This window comes from Hermetia illucens, chromosome 4 (assembly GCF_905115235.1).
Source record: "Hermetia illucens chromosome 4, iHerIll2.2.curated.20191125, whole genome shotgun sequence".
NCBI classification, from domain to species: domain Eukaryota; kingdom Metazoa; phylum Arthropoda; class Insecta; order Diptera; family Stratiomyidae; genus Hermetia; species Hermetia illucens.
The window spans coordinates 149,016,720-149,036,008 of NC_051852.1; the positions used below are offsets into that span (position 1 = coordinate 149,016,720).

At 41.0% G+C, this 19,289-nt stretch overlaps 1 protein-coding gene across 5 annotated transcripts in view; it reads left to right on the top strand.

Moving 5' to 3' along the window:
• LOC119653632 (atypical protein kinase C) overlaps positions 1-19,289 on the top strand; it is a 333,534-nt gene that overhangs the window by 232,987 nt on the left and 81,258 nt on the right. For all 5 annotated transcript variants that reach the window (XR_005249728.1, XM_038058408.1, XM_038058409.1 and 2 more), the window contains exon 4: positions 12,842-12,892. Coding sequence is in view for 4 of the 5 variants with exons in the window: in XM_038058408.1 (XP_037914336.1) it covers positions 12,842-12,892 (51 nt within the window). In the remaining variant the exon portion in view is untranslated. The remainder of the gene's footprint in view (positions 1-12,841; positions 12,893-19,289) is intronic.

Genomic DNA, 19,289 nt, shown 5'->3' on the forward strand with positions numbered 1-19,289 from the left:
TGTTTCCAGGATCTAATTCATTTCTTTATTTCTTCTCTTGTCATTGAGCCGTGTTGTGACCATCCTGTGAATCATAAAGTTATATGCCGCTATCTTATGGTTGAAATCATGGTTTGAGGTGTATGTGATGATTCGTTGTGCCTGGGACAATTTCCTGTAGATGTTGAATTCAAAAACACCTCTTTCCCGGATTATTTTTAAGTCTACGAACGCCCTCCCTTTTCGATCTTCATGGTGATTTCGATATCCCTGTGTGTCCGGTTGAATTTCTCAAGGATTGTTCCTGCTTCTTCCCTTTTGGTGGTTGCAAATACATCGTCCACGTATCTGATCCAGAATCTCGGGAGTGCCCCACCCTCCTCGAGTTCATTCTCCAGGTTCTCCCCTCGCATAGCAGCGGTGACAGGGGGTTGCCCATTGCTGCCCCGGAGGTTGTTTTCTAAAATTTATTCCTGAATGTGAAATAGGATTCACTCATGCACGTGAAGGCCAGCTCCTAATAGAGTTTAGCTTTCTTTCGCCATTCGGATGAGTTTTCGGGTATCGTGATCCATTCTTCGAACGAGGTATGCTTGGCAGCAGCGCTTTTACGTCGAAGGATACTAGTATTTCACCACTTTGTATCCCCTTGGCCTCGTTGAGTCTGCCAATGCTGCTGTTTCCCACTGCCCGTTTTCCTATTTTAAGGCCTATTTCTTCCAAGAGCCATTTCGCAATATTTTGTGTCGGTGAATCTCTCTGATCTCGCTGCCTGTATTTTAGGGAGGCATTTGATTCTAGACAGAGATGGGATAGGCATTCTTAGTTCGGCTGCTTTCTTAATAATGGGTTTACATTCAGCCATTGTCTTTTCCACTCTTTTAACGGAGTCTGTCCTCCTGATGACGTGAAACTTACTTTTTTCTAATTTTTTGCATACTAAGTCATTGTATGCTCCTTTATCCATGATGACCACTGCGTTTCCTTTCTCTTTCTCTTTCAATTCTTTAATGGTTTTGCGGTGGTTGGACGATGCTCTTTTCCTTCTGACCATTCGTTTGGTGGAGGTCAGTAGTCGCTTGATTTCTTCTCGGATGCCGGCTTTTTCTTCTTGTGATTATATATTTGATTCCTACCTCGATGTCAATTCCGATGTCCTCTTTGGGGAAAGTGGGGTCTCTTATGACGAAGTCCAAGTCTTTATTGAGAAGTGAAAGCTGTTCCTGGATAAAATGTTCGTTGGATCTGTTGATCACATAATTGGGCATAAATTCTTCGTTCGGTTTCTCTATTGTACCCTGGCCCGCGTGTGTTGATGAGCGCCTTTAATTTCTTTTCCAGTATGCTCCACTTTCTGGCTTTTTCGCAGGTGTAGGCCCTATGTTCCCATATGTCCGTCATGCCGCCCTTTCTTCCATGGATGTTTTTGCTGATTTTTAAGTGTGCGAAGTAAGTATGGACTGTGTTATATTCTAGCCTTAATACTTTGTGTTATGGCCATCCTTTCCATCTTCTTTCTTTGGCGTTTGGCGTTGAGTAGGGCTGATGAAATATGGATTGTATGGTTTTTAGGTGTTCTGTTTGATACACTGTTTGAGGAACCTAATGTTCTCATCGATGCTTGCTATTGCTTTCTTGGATTCCAGAAGATTATTGAACTCCTTATCTGACTTGGTTATTCTGTTCATGGTTTGAATTAGGAGGTAGTTTGTTAGTACAAGTTTTAAACTGGAAGACATCAGGAAACTAGATTCCTACGAGAGTCCCCCCTCATCCCGAAAATTCACCCCGACTTTGGTTCCTTGGTAGAACTTTTAGGAAGGACTAGGAGAAGAATGGAAGCTTAATTAAGATATTTCAATGACATGACAACTATAAAAACCCAAATTGTTAGGGACATTTCCAGAAGACAGTTGGTCCGAATACTTTTAGTCAATAAAAACCATAAAAAGGAAAACTGTCTTCTAAGGTAATCTTTCATTTTATTTGTTAGGTATTGGTTGCTACTTTAAATTGTGCTGGACAAAGCTGTCAGTGATTACTTTTGGTTAATACTTCTTGTTCTTTTCCAATTTTTAGTGTAAATGATTCCCTAAGAAATTGTCATCTGCAAAAGATAATGATAAGATCTTCGAGAATATGTTCTCTAGGTTCTTCATGTTCTCTAAAATCTACCTTGGCTAAAGGTTAACTGAAGCCGTAATTGCGACAATTCGTTCAACCAATGGATATCCACAGGGCCGTATATAGTAAATCCTGGCTCGGGGTGAAAATTATGCGAGAAAACTGGGCCAGGGGTGAAAGTAATACTTATCTAAGATAAAAGTTCTATGGGCCCCCTATTATTCCCCTTGTCATTGAAATTTCTGTTCCGGACCCCAGAAAACTCCGAGCCCGGGGAAATCCAGCCTTCCCACCCTTTCTCATCAGGCCTACATATCCGTCATAAAATAAGAGCTTCGAAGAAATACTCCAAAATTGTCGACTCTCTTGCTTCCTAAGTATAATAAAATTAAGATTTTTCAGACTTTAGTTTGATTTTTAAATTAGATTTTTAAATCTGAACCACGTGCTGTAGACATATGCTACAGAATTACTTAAGTCGATGCTTTTCCTGATGATATTTCCTGATATAATGGTCTCTGAAGAAATTCTAACAGATATGTACGGCCACCAAAGTCTAGTATCTACTAATAGAACGGGCGTAGCTATAGATATTAGTAACCAGCCAATTAAAAAAAAATAAAATTGTTATTTCGCTCAAAATGTTCCCTTTTGAGTTCGTTTAAAAGTTTCCTTGCAAAATTGCTTCAAAAATAAAAAATTCCAGGAGCTTAAATTATAAATGTCCAATCGATTAAATTTGCCTTCCTCATTAATCCTTCCACCCTTTCTAATTAGAAATTCATTAGAACTTCTTTTTAAGCTTCATAAAATTCAAGTTTTCCGACCCCCTGCTCTGATTTCAGTTACTCCCTTCCTTATTATAAATCGGAAAGGTATAATCCTAGCAACCTATTAATAGCAGAATATTAGGAGTCAATACCATTTCACGATGAACGGGCGACATAAAATAGTCCTGCCGTTAATAGCACGCCAGGATTACATATGTATCCAGAGAGCAGAATGGGTCGCCGTAAGGACACGCTATCAGGTCGAATTTTCACATTAATTTGTCTACTCATAATGCACGTATAAATTTATTTTTGGCATAAATATGAAATAGCCGCATCGTAATCGATCCATGATTCTCCAGAGACGGGACAGAATTAGGCAATAGGAAATGTCCATGTTTTAGTAGTATTTCTGATGCGCGCTACGTGGATACATGGGATATTTATCGGATAATGGACAAACAGACAATGACATCGGAAATCTAATTATAGATGACAAAGTATTGTTCAATGTGACATGAGAATTTCGTTCAATATATTTTGGAAATTGGGTTGGGCGGACAAATGGAGCTGAACGTGAATTCTGGGATTATACAGAAACCTAGTTTATGGGATATTGACAGGTAGGACTTTAATACTGGCGATAGTTTACCAATATTCTCTGATAGTGTTTGTGATAGATTCTGGGAACTTATGTATTGTGGCTCTTAGTGATGAAAATATATTCTTAGATAAAGGCATTGTGTATGTTAACATGGTGAGTACATGCGCTTATCATAAACGAATCTTTTTAAATAGTCAGCATCGACAGAAAGCTTTCAGTAACAAAGAAGTTGTAATGAACTTAGAGGAAATAGGAGGACCAAACGATCATTCTAGTTGGCCGAGAACGACCTAGAGGGAAGAGCTATCCCAGAAACCCAAAAAAAGTTGGCAAAATTGACCGTGAAGGTCCGCCCGCAAAGTCATATTTAAGTTGTCGGACCGCTTCAACACGGTAACTTTGGGAGTTACTGTGGAAGACGTTGTCGCAACGCCTGCACAGTCACGTGCGTCCGATGCAGGAACACCCTTATGACTGGGGCTAGGCTCTGGAACTTGACATTTAGGACATACGGGCTTACGAGTTTTAGGGTACCCCCAACTGAAACAAAAGACTTTGGGATCCTCCCAACAGTGTTCAAACAAATGTCAAATCTGCCGAATATTTCAGCAGACCAAGTATGAATCACGATTTTGAATCTCAGACTGAGGATTTCCTGACTGAACCGTACTATTCGAAAAATAGAGAAGTTGCCTCTGAACGTCAACCCACGACATAGCAACTCTACTATAATACAACGGGGCCATTATTGTTGCCAAGTCGCGCGCGCGTTAGATTTGATACGCAGACTCCTTCTATATATTTTGAACTTTTAAAATTGTTCAAATGGAGAAATGCGCATCGAAAACTCCTCATACATGAAAAATCACAAAACCTTTCATACCTGAAATGTCCAGCTTTTGGATTCCTGATTTGTTTAATGTTTATAAATATCTTCTTCTTTTACTTTAGCCTTTGTTCTGTTCACCAGCGGCGTCGGTTCGTTGATTGTTTGCGTAATTTTATTTGATCAAAGGCCTGATCTGGATGTAACCAATCTTGGCAAGTGAATTCTCGTTAGTGAAAATTGCATAACTATACCATCGAAGACGCTTCTCTCCCAATTTTTCCATGATCGGTGCAACCACTTATCGATCGCGGATATTCTCATTTCGGATGTGATCAAGGCGTGTCACGCCACTTGTCCAACGCAACATCTTCGTCTTCGCTACCACAAGACGCCGTTCATTGCCTTTTATAGTCGATCAGCACTCGGAACCATAGAGAGCGACAGAGCTACCATTATCCCCTAAATGTGGTGTATCATCCCCTAAATGTGGTACGTTCCATTTTCACCAGTTTGCTGAAATGTCCTTCAATGCGTTCCAGGTCTTTCCGGAAAGCTTGGACTCCTCTACTGTTCTGTACCACGTATTCCTTGGAGCATCAGGAGATTCCATTGCAAAACATATCCAGCAATTTGGTTATCGTCCCTTTTAAATGTGACCTGTCTACTGCTAATTCCGTCTTCTAATTCATCGTCTACAAGTGCCTGGCTCGCACGCATACGCAGTTCTGAAAGCTTAGATCTTTCGAGGAATCGTGACGGCCTCTTTTCGTGTGTTGCTTCCTTGACCTATTGGCATTCCGTATACATTAGAAATTGAAGAGGTTGGAGCAGTTTGTTGTGGAAGCCAGCTCACGCTTCTTCAAACTGACTTCTGCTAGTTGGTTGATGGTTCGGCTTGGTATTTGCCTAGGAATTTTCCCTTAGTTCTTTCCTCCTATGACTTTGAAAGGTTAGATTTGCTCCGCCAATATCGCGGCTATTGTGCAATTATATTGCAGTTAGGACATTTACGTTTTGAGCCTTGTGGTACTGATAGCCTCAACATCTTTACCATACTTCCAATTTCGTCATAATTTCAATGCAATTTTCGTGTTTTGTAAGTAGGTCGACATAGTGCATTTTGCTCTGGTGAGATAATAGCGGTTCGGTTCGTTTCATGATTACAAAAGGTAATGGCCAACCTTTCCACTTGTACTGCAAAGTCAGGTAATGTTTCATTAATTCTTGGGAGCCTAATTCTTTAACCTCATTCGGAAGGGTTGTTCTTATGCTAGCTTCCATATTTCGTTAGTGCGTTCCCATGAGCACTGTTCAATTATTCCGCTTCTCAACCGTAACTGTCTGCAATACTTTTGTTGCTGCCCCTTTCTGCGCCACTTCTAATGTACAGCAGTAGTTTCAAACTGGACTTTAAAATTAGAGAACGGTAATGTTCCATCATATGTCGAAGCCCCTTGTTTGATTTCATGCAGTTCTAACTTCCCTACCCTTACCGGTTCAATTTTCTCAAGTATATCCAAGTATTACCTCGTTGCCGTGGTCGCCCAGGCCATTTCGGGCCTAACCGAAAGAATATCCTGAAGGTCATGTTCTTCCTCTAACCACCTCGATCCATCGATTGCGTCCTCCAATCTTGAAATCCAAGCAGTGATGTACTGTCTTCGTCAACAGAATCTGCTTTTCCCACCGGTCTTTGTCCTTCTGTTCTCCCTTCCAATACACTGTGCCCTTCATACACTGAACGTGCCCAATCCATTACGAGTTTCGAAGCCTGATTAATTTGGAGACATCGGAGTCGTCAGATATTTGGTACAACTCATGGTTGTATCCTATTCGTCATTGGTCGTCCTCTCGTTGCCCTTCTATTATTCTTCTCAGGGTCCTCCTCTCAAAGATTTTGATCAGTTTTTCAGAGGTTTGTATTAGAGTCTATATTTCAAATCCGTAGCATAGTGCAGGTTTTATTGTTGTTTTATTACTCGTAGCTTTGCGTGCCAATGTATGCAGCTGACTTTTTAAGTCCGAAGGACCGAATGGAAGAGCTGAATTCGTCATTTTATTCCGTCAAGTTTATTTTCATTCTTCGTCAGCTGTACACCTAAGTATATAAAATTGTTTAAAGTTGCGCTCGTTAATTGTTATTTTTGCCTAGTCATCATTATCAACGGCGCAACAACCGGTATCCGGTCTAGGCCTGCCTTAATAAGGAACTCCAGACATCCCGGTTTTGCGCCGAGGTCCACCAATTCGATATCCCTAAAAGCTATCTGGCGTCCTGACCTACGCCATCGCTCCATCTTAAGCAGGGCCTGCCTCGTCTTCTTTTTCTACCATAGATATTGCCCTTATAGATTTTCCGGGTGGGATCATCCTCATCCATACGGATTAAGTGACCCGCCCACCGTAACCTATTGAGCCGGATTTTATCCACAACCGGACGGTCATGGTATCGCTCATAGATTTCGTCGTTATGTAGGCTACGGAATCGTCCATCCTCATGTAGGGGGCCAAAAATTCTTCGGAGGATTCTTTTCTCGAACGCGGCCAAGAGTTCGCAATTTTTCCTGCTAAGAACCCCAGTATTGTATTCCTCGGAACATGGGGACTGGCAAGATCATAGTCTTGTACAGTAAGAGCTTTGACCCTATGGTGAGACGTTTCGAGCGGAACAGTCTTTGTAAGCTAAAATAGGCTCTGTTGGCTGACAACAACCGTGCGCGGTTGTGACTTTCGACCCTAGATAGGAGAAATTGTTAACGGTCTCAAAGTTGTATTCTCCTATCCTTATTCTTCCTGTTTGGCCAAGTGCGGTTTGATGTTGTTGTTTGATTCGTCTTCGATGCTGACGTTGCCACCATATATTTTGTCTTGCCTTCATTGATGTGCAGCCCAAGCCTAGTGGGCGTCATTTTTGTTGCTTGCGTCATCATTTTCTTCTAGCTTTTGTTAGCTCATAGACCAACTTCATTTGCTGTTTTATCGAGGTTTATAAAAATCTCGTTTGCTGCTCTGAAAAATCGGACCATGATGTTTATATAGTACGCATGTGCGACTATTTGGCAGAACTTATAGAGCAACCTGTCTTTTGTGCCCACAGGAAACTTGTCACAGTGTCAGATTTAACAGTAGAAGTGCCAGACTACCTCTTTGTTTTAATTCGACGTTTGTCTTAAACGCATCTGTCAGGCTATTATTGAAGTTATTCTGCGCTTTTGTGTGGCTCATTATCATTCTGGTAAGTCTTACTAGTTTTACTGGAACTCCCAAGTCAAGCATTACTTTGCATTGTACATGTCGGCTACTACCGTCATATGTCAGCTTCGAGTGTATGAATGTTTGATGAACATGGATGTTCAATTCCCAGCATTTTTCTAACCCCTGTTTGGCCATAAATAGTCAATAGTGAATCTCCCAGTCCAAAAACCTCTTTGGTATTCACCAACATTCTTATCGGCGTACAATCTAATTCCAAATTATGGATAGCTTTCATGGTCCATGGATCGGATGATTTCATGGGGGGATGTCATCTATGCTCAGTGCCTTGTTCATTTTTTGACATTTGATGGTTGGCTCTCTTTCTTCCAATGTTGGAAGTTCAATGTTCCTACTATATACGACCATAATTCTTGCGAGTCCTGGTGATTGGGTTGTGTGTGAGAGGTTGAAGAGTTCTTTGAAATAAGACACCCATCTCTCATGTGATTAAATTTTGTCTCCAATGATTGCCCCGTTTTAGTTTTTATAAAGGCTGGTTTGGCATTGTTGTATACGCTTCAGGCTCTTGACTACTTTGCAGGTTTGTCGTGTGTTGCTCTGATCGCGATGTTGCCGTCAATTCCCTTCAATTCTCCGTTAAAATGTTTTCCCCTATTATTAGGTTGTTACAAATGAAATGGCCGTTTTGGTACTAAAATTTGAAACGACTGTAAACCTTATAAAAACTTATTTATTTAATCAAAATAGGCGCCAGGCGATTCAAAACACTTTTCTCAGCGAGATTCAAGAGCATATATGCCAGTTTCGTAGAAGCCCAACTGTCGGTTGTTGATAAATTCGTCGAAAGCAATTTTGACAGCCTCTTCTCTGCTAAATTGTTTTTCTGCCAAAAATGATCCAAATGCTTAAAAAAGTGGTAGTCGGTTGGCGAAAGGTCCGATGAATATGGTGGATGAGGCAGAGTCTCATACTGTAATTCGTTCAACTTTTGAACCGTTGTTCTGGATTCATGAGGTCGTGCATTGTCGTGAAGGAGTATCACACCATCTCTGTTGACCAATCTCGGCCGTTGAATACTCAATTTTTGGTGCATTTCCTCGAATTGGGTACAGTGCCAAAAAAGAATAGTGGATAACTCCAGCTGTAGACCACCAAACAGTCACCATTACCTTCATCGGATGGAGGCTCGATTTCGGCATGTGCTTCGGTGGCTCATCAGCATCTAGCCATTGTACTGATCGGCGACGATTGTCGCATAATATCCACTTTTCATCACATGTCACTATTCTGTGCAAAAAGGGATCGCTGCTGTTGCGGGTGAGTAAAGAACTACAAATTTCATTCGAAGCACTATGTTTTGCTCCGTAAGGACATGCAGAACCCATTTGTCGAATTTTTCATCTTTCCAAGTTGTTGTAAGTACCGGGAAACTATCGAATAGTGTACGCCCAGTTTCTCTACAATGTCTCTCACAGACTGACGTGTGTCAGATTCGACTAGCAAACGCAGCTTGTGGTTGTCAATCGATGGATGTCCATATGGCTCACTTTGAAGGTTTACGTCGCCTGACCAGAATTTTTAGAACCACCGGCGTGTGGTTCGTTCGCTTACCGTATCAGCTCCAAATGCGCTGTTAACGTTCCTGATCGTCTCCGCTGCTTTGTCACCGAGTTTGAACTCATACAGAAAAAGTATACGTTCTTAGCTCTTTTGCATCATTTTTTTTCTTTTTATTCATTCTTTTTACAACGATGATAAAAGATGAAATGGCTCCTTGATTAAATGTAGGAGTATCTGTATTTCATTATCCGACACCAACAGCGCCAACTGGTGGTGGTTTGATACACCAAAATCGCAACTAACTTCACTTGATTGCCAAATCGGCCATTTCATGTGCAACAACCTAATATTTTGTTAGGTGCTCGTCAGAGATTTTCGTAATTTTCTCTCTTCGTCCTTGTGTTTCATTTTATATGTTCTCTGTATACCCCGCTTTTCTTGTCAAGCGTTTTCTGCCATTTATCATCAAACCAATGATTTCTCCGACACCGGGATTCATACTCAACCACTTCTTGGCTGTTGTGTTGATAGTGCCTACAACGCATACCAAGTGTCATCTATAGGCTTCGCCATGTGATTTTGAAGAACAGGACCTAATCGTCTTTCCAGTTTTGCCTTGTATTCTGCTGCTATTAAATCATTTTTTTACTTTTTCAATTTTTTGACGTGGGTTGGTTTTCATTCCGAGGGTCTTTGAAATTCGGTATTTGTAGACGTTTTTTACCATGTGGTATTGGGAGACACAGTTTGGTCATCGGTATGATCTCACGCTGAGGATGCTGGGTGACTATCTTTTGGTGATGAGAACGTGGTCCATCTGGTTGAAGGTAATGTTATTTGGGGACGTCCATGTCCTTTTGTGAATGCGCATGTATAACTAAATGTCTGCTACTGATTGGCCGCTGTCATTTGATATATAATGAAGACTGTGCCCCCACCCCCTGGGACCTCAATACTTTCAATGTATTGTTGTATGTACTTAAGCCGCTTTGCCATTTTCTCGATGCGTACTTCCAGTCGTCTTTCACCCTGTCTTCTCGTTCCCTAAAGGTCTTTCATTGTTTCTTCTTTCCGTTTTGTGATTTCATTTTTAAGGTTTTGTGTGAAACAAAACCTTATTAGAATGGTGACGGTGTCTGTCTGTCCGTCTGTCCGTCTGTCCGTCTGTCTGTCTGTCTGTCTGTCTGTCTGTCTGTCTGTCTGTCTGTCACACCCAATTTATTCGGAAACGGCTACACCGATTGTCACGAAAATTGGTGAGAGTATGTAATCTGGTGATCCCTTTACATGCAGTAAGTGGCGCCATCTTGCGTTAAGTTTAAGGGGGGGCTCTCCGTACATGTGAATGGAGGGTGCAAATTTTTTTTTCACAGAATGTAGCCAAGTAGGGTATCAAATGAAAGGTCTCAATTAGTACTTTTCGAATCTGGTTCAATATTTGATATTAGATGAAACATAGGGGAGTAAGGGTTGAAAATATGACCCACAAAAAGTGTAACAGGTCTCGTTCTCAGAACCTATCCAACCGAAAAATCTGGAAAAAATCACAGTGGTGCATCTCTACGAAATCTAGGCCTCAAAATATATCCGGTTCCGATATCTGCACAAACAAAGTTAATAATAGTATATTTCCACATTTTAGAAATTTACCCGGCACTCCCCCCTTATGTTCATCCCAGAAATACAAAATTTGGCATGAGTGTAACGAAGAATATAATGCACAGTTTGGTCAAGTTTGAAGAAAATCCAACTATTATTAACAAAGTTATTGGGGGTGAAACTTTACAATTTTTTGTGAATTTCGTGCACTCTACAACCCGCATGACGTCATCATCACATATCAATTCGTCAATACCACAACGAAATGAATTCTTATGAATTGGGTCGCAGACAATTATTTTGTTTTAGTTTTTTAGTTATTTGTCAACCAGACATGTATGTGTGTAGGTATATAATATATGCGTGCTAATGAACTTTGCGGCTAGTACCTAATTCAGATAGATATAAGACGTAAATCGGAAATATGGGTACGATAAATTTAGATACATGCATATATGTGTACAGCAGGTAATAGGCAGTTTGTTTGTTTAGGGTGAGCGTGATATCTATGGCTCTAATATGTACGTATGTCTCGTAGTTTGGAAAAATATGAAGGATTATGTTGGATTTGTAGCTATATACGGACAGAGAAATGTGCGTCTCTTACATAAGATGAACACAAAACCTTTATACCCGAAGCGCGAGCTTCCGGTATTCCGACTTGTTCTCTTAAGTTTTCATTCCAATATTGAAATAGTAGTAGATTTAGCAAACTGTTGTCAATCATCGTGGCTGATGTTCCAGATACTTCCCCTGGAGTCTGAACAGCAGATGTGGCTTCATATTGTACTAAAAATCAAGTTCCTCTACCTTAAGACCTTGCAACTTCAAAGGTTCGGAACGGTTCTACTTATGCCTACGTTGTCGAGAGTTCTTCCGCCGCCAAATCTCTTTTTAAGTTGCTGCCTTTTTTATCCCCCATTTACGCAATTTCACCGCTGTTATTAGTTGTTGTGTGGATGTTTACCTGGAAATCGTACTCGATTTGGTCATCGCTTGCCGTACCGGTTTACGAGTATACGAGTTACGAGTAGACTGTAAGCCCATACCGGTGAATGCAAGGCCTATTTAAAGTCCCTATCACAACTAAGGGGTACGGCGTCCAAATTTTACTGAGTAAATCCAGCTTTGAGCACACGCGGAGCTCTGTCCGCGAAGTAGCCCTAACCAAAGCCACCAAAGGCAAACGACAATAACCGGACCTTAAACACAGCAGACAACCTCCCTCGGTAGTGGACAACCTCCCTTGGTAGCAGATAACCTCTGGTGAGGCTTCGTGGCCGAAGCCCCTTCAGATAAGACTCATGTAGAGTTGGGTCTGATTGCCATAACTAGGACTCGGAACATTGGCCTACTGCATCACAACCAGTAAGTCGATGTTAATACAGCATTTCTCGGTGTCACCCTTGGCGACTTAGTGTCGAATCAGGCGACTGAGTTGCTGTCACATCTGCTTTCTCGTCACCTCTGAGCAACAAAACAAGCACACGGATTAACACAACGTTCATCCCAAGACAAAAAAAGATGAAGAGGCTGATACTTAACTAATTCAGTCATCGCGCCGTCAAGTTTTTCCTCTTTCTTATACAAATCGAATTATTCGCGGCCAATTTGACAACACTACGATATTGTCACTTTTGATAATGGAAAAATTGAATAATAGTAACTTAATTTTATCGAATGACACATTTAAATCAATACGTCAACCACATGGGAATACCTGAAATAGCTGCCACAATTTCAAATAAAGGAACATCAGAAAAGGAGGACAAATTCGATTGAAAACCTTCTCAGAAGTTCAATCCATATCTGCTTCCGCACTTAAAACATCAGTGAATCATGGATTGACAGAACAAATCCTCACTTGACCATTCACTCGAGCAATGACAATTGCAACTAAGTCACTATATTGAGTTATAAATAGTCTTCCCGAAAGGAGGAATTTTCCCTCATGGATTTATTGAAAAGTATCCAATGAAGAAATCGAGAATGATTGTCGTATTTTCACTTGGTTCGTTTTCCTACTCTCGATTTAATACTATCAGTGCTGGAAGTTCTCTTGGGATGCAGTTGAGGATTTTTCCTTTTTCTTGCTTATTTCTTGAAGTGAAGCAAAATATTGGAAATTTAATTTTGGTTTTTCCAATTTTCTCTTTTCAGTATTTCCGAATGTGCCATCAGCGCCTGGACTGTCCTGTGTAGGAGAAGATCGTAAGTATATTATCTATAATTGAAATTGATATGAAAGGAAGATGATTTTGGGTGGTAAGGACTGTTCCTCGAAGGATATTTCAAATTCTAAATCAGAACTAATACCGACGGAATGATTCTTAAAGCCGATTTTACTTTTAATACCAATGGAGCTACGCATGTTCTGTACTAAAATTATCCGTTTTCCTGTGTAAGTTCACGAACCCAATTAATTCTTGTACCTCTCTCCACCCTCTCTATATCTTAGTTAAAACATTCCCTTTTCTTCCTCCACCTAATTTCCGTGAATCGACTAGTGTAATTACCAGACCCATCATCCTGGCACGTTATCTATTTGGCCACCTGCCATAATTTCACTTTACTAACATTGCGTTAACACATCAGAAAGCATTCAACTACTTTGCGTTGAACTATATAATGACGTAGACGTGCACCCTTCATGAATTTTCCCATCTATGGCTTCGTCCTTTCGTGTGCTCTCATTAACATTGATATGACAAGACGGAGCAGCAGAGCGGTGTCAAAGGTGGAAAAAAGACTAATTACTGAAAGCGGACTTCATTACACAGGAAAGTTTTTCCATAGTTATTTCAGCAATAGAAGGAAAGGGCTAAAGCGATTACGTGCACATAAAAGCATTCTCTGAAGGATGAAGGCATTAGCACTTTTGAAGATGATCGTGGGAAGCACAAGAAAAATAAAATTTTGTTTTAAACGTTCTCTTTCAGTTAAGAGGAAATGGTAGACCGTTGGTAACTTTATTTTTTCATGTTTGACCCTTCGGGTATCTCTAAACTGGAAACTTGAGAGTTCTTTTCTTTGAACTTTTGAGGAGCGAAAAGTAATTGCAAGGCAGGAACTGTCTATCTGGATCAATCAGTTTACAGCTCCTCCACTTTACAATAGATGAAATATAAAGAAAAAATAAAAGCGTCGTTCCGTTGCTAACTGCCTTTGGAAAATTCCTTTTTTCATATGAAACTATTAGAAGAGAGGATATTCCAAAACAAGGTTGGCTCTCAGAAAGGACGTAACTCATTTTACTCTACGAGTGCTTACGTTTCTTTTCGAACAATGTACTCATTGTTAAAAGTAAAGCTCCATCTGCTGAAAGTATTCAAGTTTATAACGGCTTAGATAATACAGGAAGGACACACATCTTGGAGAATTCCTATTCTGAACCTATGTCCAGCTAGTGAAATATGGTCAGTCAGTGTTCTTGCTTTTTGACAAGATAAACTTCATCGTATGTTTGTTCGGTTCTGACAGGAAAAGTTTGGTCTGTTTAGCAGCATTAAGGCTCAGCCACCTGTCTTTATGGGAAGCTTGTTCCCAGTTTTTGATAGCAGTATTAGCCAATGCTACTGACACGCCAATTGCTGGTTCCGGTCCGGGCATGCGAGATTTAATTTCCCTCTACACCACAAGGGGTGCTTAGAGTAGTTCCACCGTATTGAATTTAGAAACAGAGTTCAATGGATTTCTTCATTCCTGAACAATTTTCTACATTCCTGTAAAGACTGCTCAACGCAGCTTGACTATTGCAACAGATTGCGACGCGCCTGCCCCTCAACCACTTAAGTTGCCGCTCTTAAGACCGCATACACTTCAGTCTGAAAGACCGCTGTACATTGTGTTGAGATGCTCGGAGTCCATAGTCCGCACCCACTTGCTGACGGACCGGACCACTTGAGAAGCAACTTACTTCCTTCTTTGTAGTCCAAGGACTCCTCTTTTTTTGATTAAATGGCCAAGTTTTCCAAAAGAAGGAGAAAAGGTTGACTGACGTTTTCATCGAGGGCAGAGGCAACTCGTCAGATGCTGCCTCACCTCTGCCCTGGGAGCAGCGTGACCGAAAGTAACGATATATGGTAATCCTTTCATTTATATAAAATCGCAAACACGTAATGGGTACGGGACCTAAACCAGGCCGAAGTGATTTTTTTGTTGAGGATGCCGGGAGTCCTGAGTCCGCACATACTTAGTGACGGACTTGGGAATCAACTTACTTCCTCTTTTGTAGTCCATGGACTCCCCTCTTTTGGGTTAAACGCCCAAGTTTTCCAAAAAAAGAAAAGGTTAACTGACGGTTTCGTCCAGGGCGGGGGCAACTCATCAGATGCTGCCTCACCTTTGCCCTGGGAGCACCTTGACCGAAATTAATGACAGATGGTAATCGCTCCAAATTCAGGCTTAGGTATGAAGACTGTCTTCACTTTCTGCCAAGAGGGAGGTACGTAGCGCAGAGCAAGACCCTTCTCGAAGTTACTCTGAGTGCTCTATACTCTCCTTTAGCATGGTTGGGTAAATGGCGTTCATGCCCGGTGATTTGAAGTGTTCAAATGATAGTATAGCAGCTCTCCACTTTTCATTCCCAATTCCCCGTGCAACGCGTTCGTGTTTAAAGTTTGCAGAAACCGCCAATTCTCTTCCTTCCACTTTTGACACCTGTTCTCCCGAGTGCTGTACTTCCAAGAGAGACTTAACTCTGGAGTTCGTGAAAGTACCATCCAGTTTTCTAAGAGAGTCCAACTTGGCCGACTTATCATCATTAAGGAGTCTGCATAGCCTGGAAATCTCCCTTTCACCTTCCAGTTTCTCGCAGTATGCTCTAAATGAGACTCATTTCGAATGTTTTACAAACCTCTTATATTCACGCTGCGAGTTCCGGAAAATTTACCCAATTTTCATCCTTATCGCTTTTACAAGCACGATTTAGAAGTCTTCTGATTGATATCCTGCGTTTATGCAGTTCTCGGTTCCACCATGGAACAGTATTAGGGGCGCACCCTACGTTCGTTATCATCAGAGCAGCTGAAGTGATAAAATCAAACAACTGCTACTACCTGAACAAATATGCTGAGCGTTCGCATCATAACCTATTAAGAGGTCTAGGCCACTTGATTCTGCATACACTACCAGATCTCTTAGTTCTTGCGGTAGCGGAAGACACAAAGAAGCATAGGGTAAGTAAGCAGGGGCAACTATGACGTTTCTTCTCTTACCATTAACCGGGTATTGTAAGTTTACAAGGTCCTGTCTCAGCATGATTGCCTCTAACAATTTTGATATCAGAATGCAGGCCCTCGGTCTCGAGGATCTATCATCGAAGAAGATCCTAATCCCCTTTACAATGCCACAGATTTTGTTAAAACAAACCCGTGGCTCTTGAACCAGAAATATACAGGGACAGTCCTGCAACTTTGCCAGCCTTGCTACCAGTAGATAGGAAGAAGCTTTGGCATGCTGCAGGTTAATCTGACTAACTCTTACCTTTGAAGACATAAGTATAGTCGTTCAGTGTCGATCTCACCGGAGTTACCTGCTTGTCCTCACCTTCCGGCGAAAGTTATGCTTTCTTGCGCCCGATTTCTCTGAATATAACCACAATTGTTGGTGTATCAACACTCATGTCCTCATTTTCAAGAAAGTTTGCCTACTTTCACAGTGCCTTCCGTTGTCGTCGGTTGGGAGTCTTCCTTGGGTTCACCGTGTTCGGGCTGCATGAATCTATTTCCTCATACCGGAATTAGACCTGTTGCGTCTACATTACCAGCTTCCCTTTCTTCCCCTTTTCCTGGTAGAGACGGGGGAGAAAGTTCTGACAGGCAAGCCTGTAGTCCTTTTTCCTTTACCGCTGAAGATTCCCTTTGCCGAACCTTCCTCTTTCGTTTTTTGGAAACGTTAGGCAACAGTGCCACCGACAAGCCGACCGTGGGTAGGTTTCCAGTTCCTCTCAATAATTAAGTTGTTGTATTATCCTTTCTGACTTACCACACTGTGACACCGGGTGCAGGTTTTTCACTAAAATGGAGAGCCTGTCGTCTCCGTGGGGGAGCATGAATCTGGTGAGGCCTCTAAAATCCGTACCTCGCCCACGACCTGATTTCTCAAAGTCGCGGGTTTATTTGAAGTATGTGACTTCTTACCAATTGGAGAGTTACAATCCTTTGTTTCCATCTTCATGTGTTTGTGGACACCGTTAGTGTAGTAGTAAACTACCCAAGGTTTACCTACCACGACAAAGTGGTGTCCGAAAAGGAGAAGATTCCCCCGATCTATTCTGTTCCTTATGACTCTGTTCTGTTACTTCTGACTCTGACTTATGACTACGTTTACTTTTGAACGTAAATTTAACTTCAACGGGAGACAATAATTTCTTAACAATGTGGCCTTTATACGAACGTTTTAAGGTTTTGTTTGCTTGTCTGTCTGTCACACGTATTTTTTTCCAAAACAGGTGTACCGATTGGTACGAAATTTGGTGAGAAGGTGGGAACTGTAAACGCCCAGACATGCAGTGAGTGATATCCTTCTACGTTGAGAGAGGGGCGGTTCCCATACAACCAAAAGGGGGGTGTAACTTTTTTTTTCACCGGGTATAGTCATGTTGGGTATCAAATGAAAGGTCTCGATTATTACTTTTCGAAGTCGGTCTTAGTTTTGATATTTGTTAGCAACGCGGAGAGTGGGAGGGGTGGAGAGTTATGATTTCTTTAACGGGCCCATTCTCAGAAAATACCCAACCAAAAAATCTGGCCTCAAAATACTCTCCATATCGATATCTGCTCAAATTAAGTTAATAATAGTATATTACCATATTTTTGGGAAAATTGAGTAGAAACCCCCTCAAGTTTATCCTAGATTTATAAAAGTTGGTAGTATAGAATATAATATGAAACATGTTATCCCCAAGTTTGATCAAAATCGTACTATTGCTAACAAAGTTACAGTAGCTCAAAGTTGACTTCACCGTGTAAATTTACTGCAACTAAATATCAATGTCACACTAAGGTGAGTAGTCTGACATGCTAAATGCATATACATATTGGGCTACGTACAAATGGGATAGTTCTACACTCAAATATACCCACACAAGAAGCAAACAAAACTTTTCATATCTGAAGCGCCGAGTTTCCGGTTTCCCGACTTGTTTTCATAGGAAACTATTATGAGAGAGCTATTCCAGAGCCAGGTTGGCTCTCAGAAAGGAAGTAACTCATTTTACTCCATAAGTGCTTATGTTTCTTTTCGAACAAATTGTTCTAGGTTAAAATGGCTTAGATTATAATTCGTTTCAACATTAAATAGAGTAACAATTTTAACTTAACGTGAGAATAAGATCGGAGGACTAACTATTCTGTTAATTTTGACTTTGATAGAATTTTCTTGACTGGGCTTACTTTTGAACGGGAAAGGGAGACAACAATTTCTTAACAATGCCGTTTTTATGTGAACGTTTGTGACTGATGCCTCTTAGCTTCTCATCAAGCTTTATTGTCACATATTCAGGCAGATGTGCAGCATTTTACAAAAGCAAAGTAAGTGTCCTAATTGCTTACTGGCGACAGCTACTGGTGAGCACGCTAGTTTGAATTGAAAATTCGTATGAAAACCTAAACCAACCCCAGCCACGTGGCTTTTGGACCCCCAAACCTTAAATGTTGGTCCTCTCTCATCATGGTAAAAAAAAATGCGGTAGTATCCTTGGTATGTGCACTATCCACATCCATTGCCTCATTATCAAAAGTTGATTGTGGTATTTTAGATGATTCCTGTCATTTTTTGATAGTCTCCTCTAGGACTTACAGCACTGAAGTGCAGACATGTCTTTATCCCCTGGGACGTACAACATTAAGGTAGGTACAAGTAATCCTCGAAATATCTGTATCTGCAAGTCCAGTAAAATTCTAGTAAAAATAAAAACCCATCTTATGCATTATTTCTTCGTATGAAATATCCATTGGTAGGCGCTTGCTAGCTACTTTCAGAAGATGGAGAGAGAATTCAAAACATAGTTTTCCCAATTGTCCCCCTATTTCACAATTAGCATCGCGTCCTTTATTTAAATTCAGTACTTAATACTTCAACTAATTAAATTTTCTTATGGTTTAAACAATCCAACAACTAGTCCCTTTCCCTTAAATTGCGTAGTCCAATTTCACTTAAACCATTTCAAATTCGATTTTTTTATAAACTTGCTCATATTGCACATTATTGGGGGCGGGCAGGCGATTATTCGTGGCTGAGGAGAATGACCTGTCGCACACTTCCCCAAAAGTGTATGTTGCTGTCGACATTGGGCCGGCATGGACTTTAAAATCCAAGGCATGGACCAGGAACGAAATTAGCGGGACCGAGATCGGCTGATCGATTGACAGCGGATTAGCTGAACTGGATAATTGTATAGAGGTCACGGTAGAGATGAAGATTTGGCGGAAGTGATTCGATTTTATGTCTGGACTGACGACGACCTGTGATTGGAGTGTGCTCCTGTTCTTCTGCATCGTGTGAGGCTGGGAGGAAAATGTGATAAGCACACTCCTTTTCTGTGAGAAAAGTCAATTTCTGGCAAATTCGTATCATGATGGGTGATCTAAATTTGACGTTTTGATCT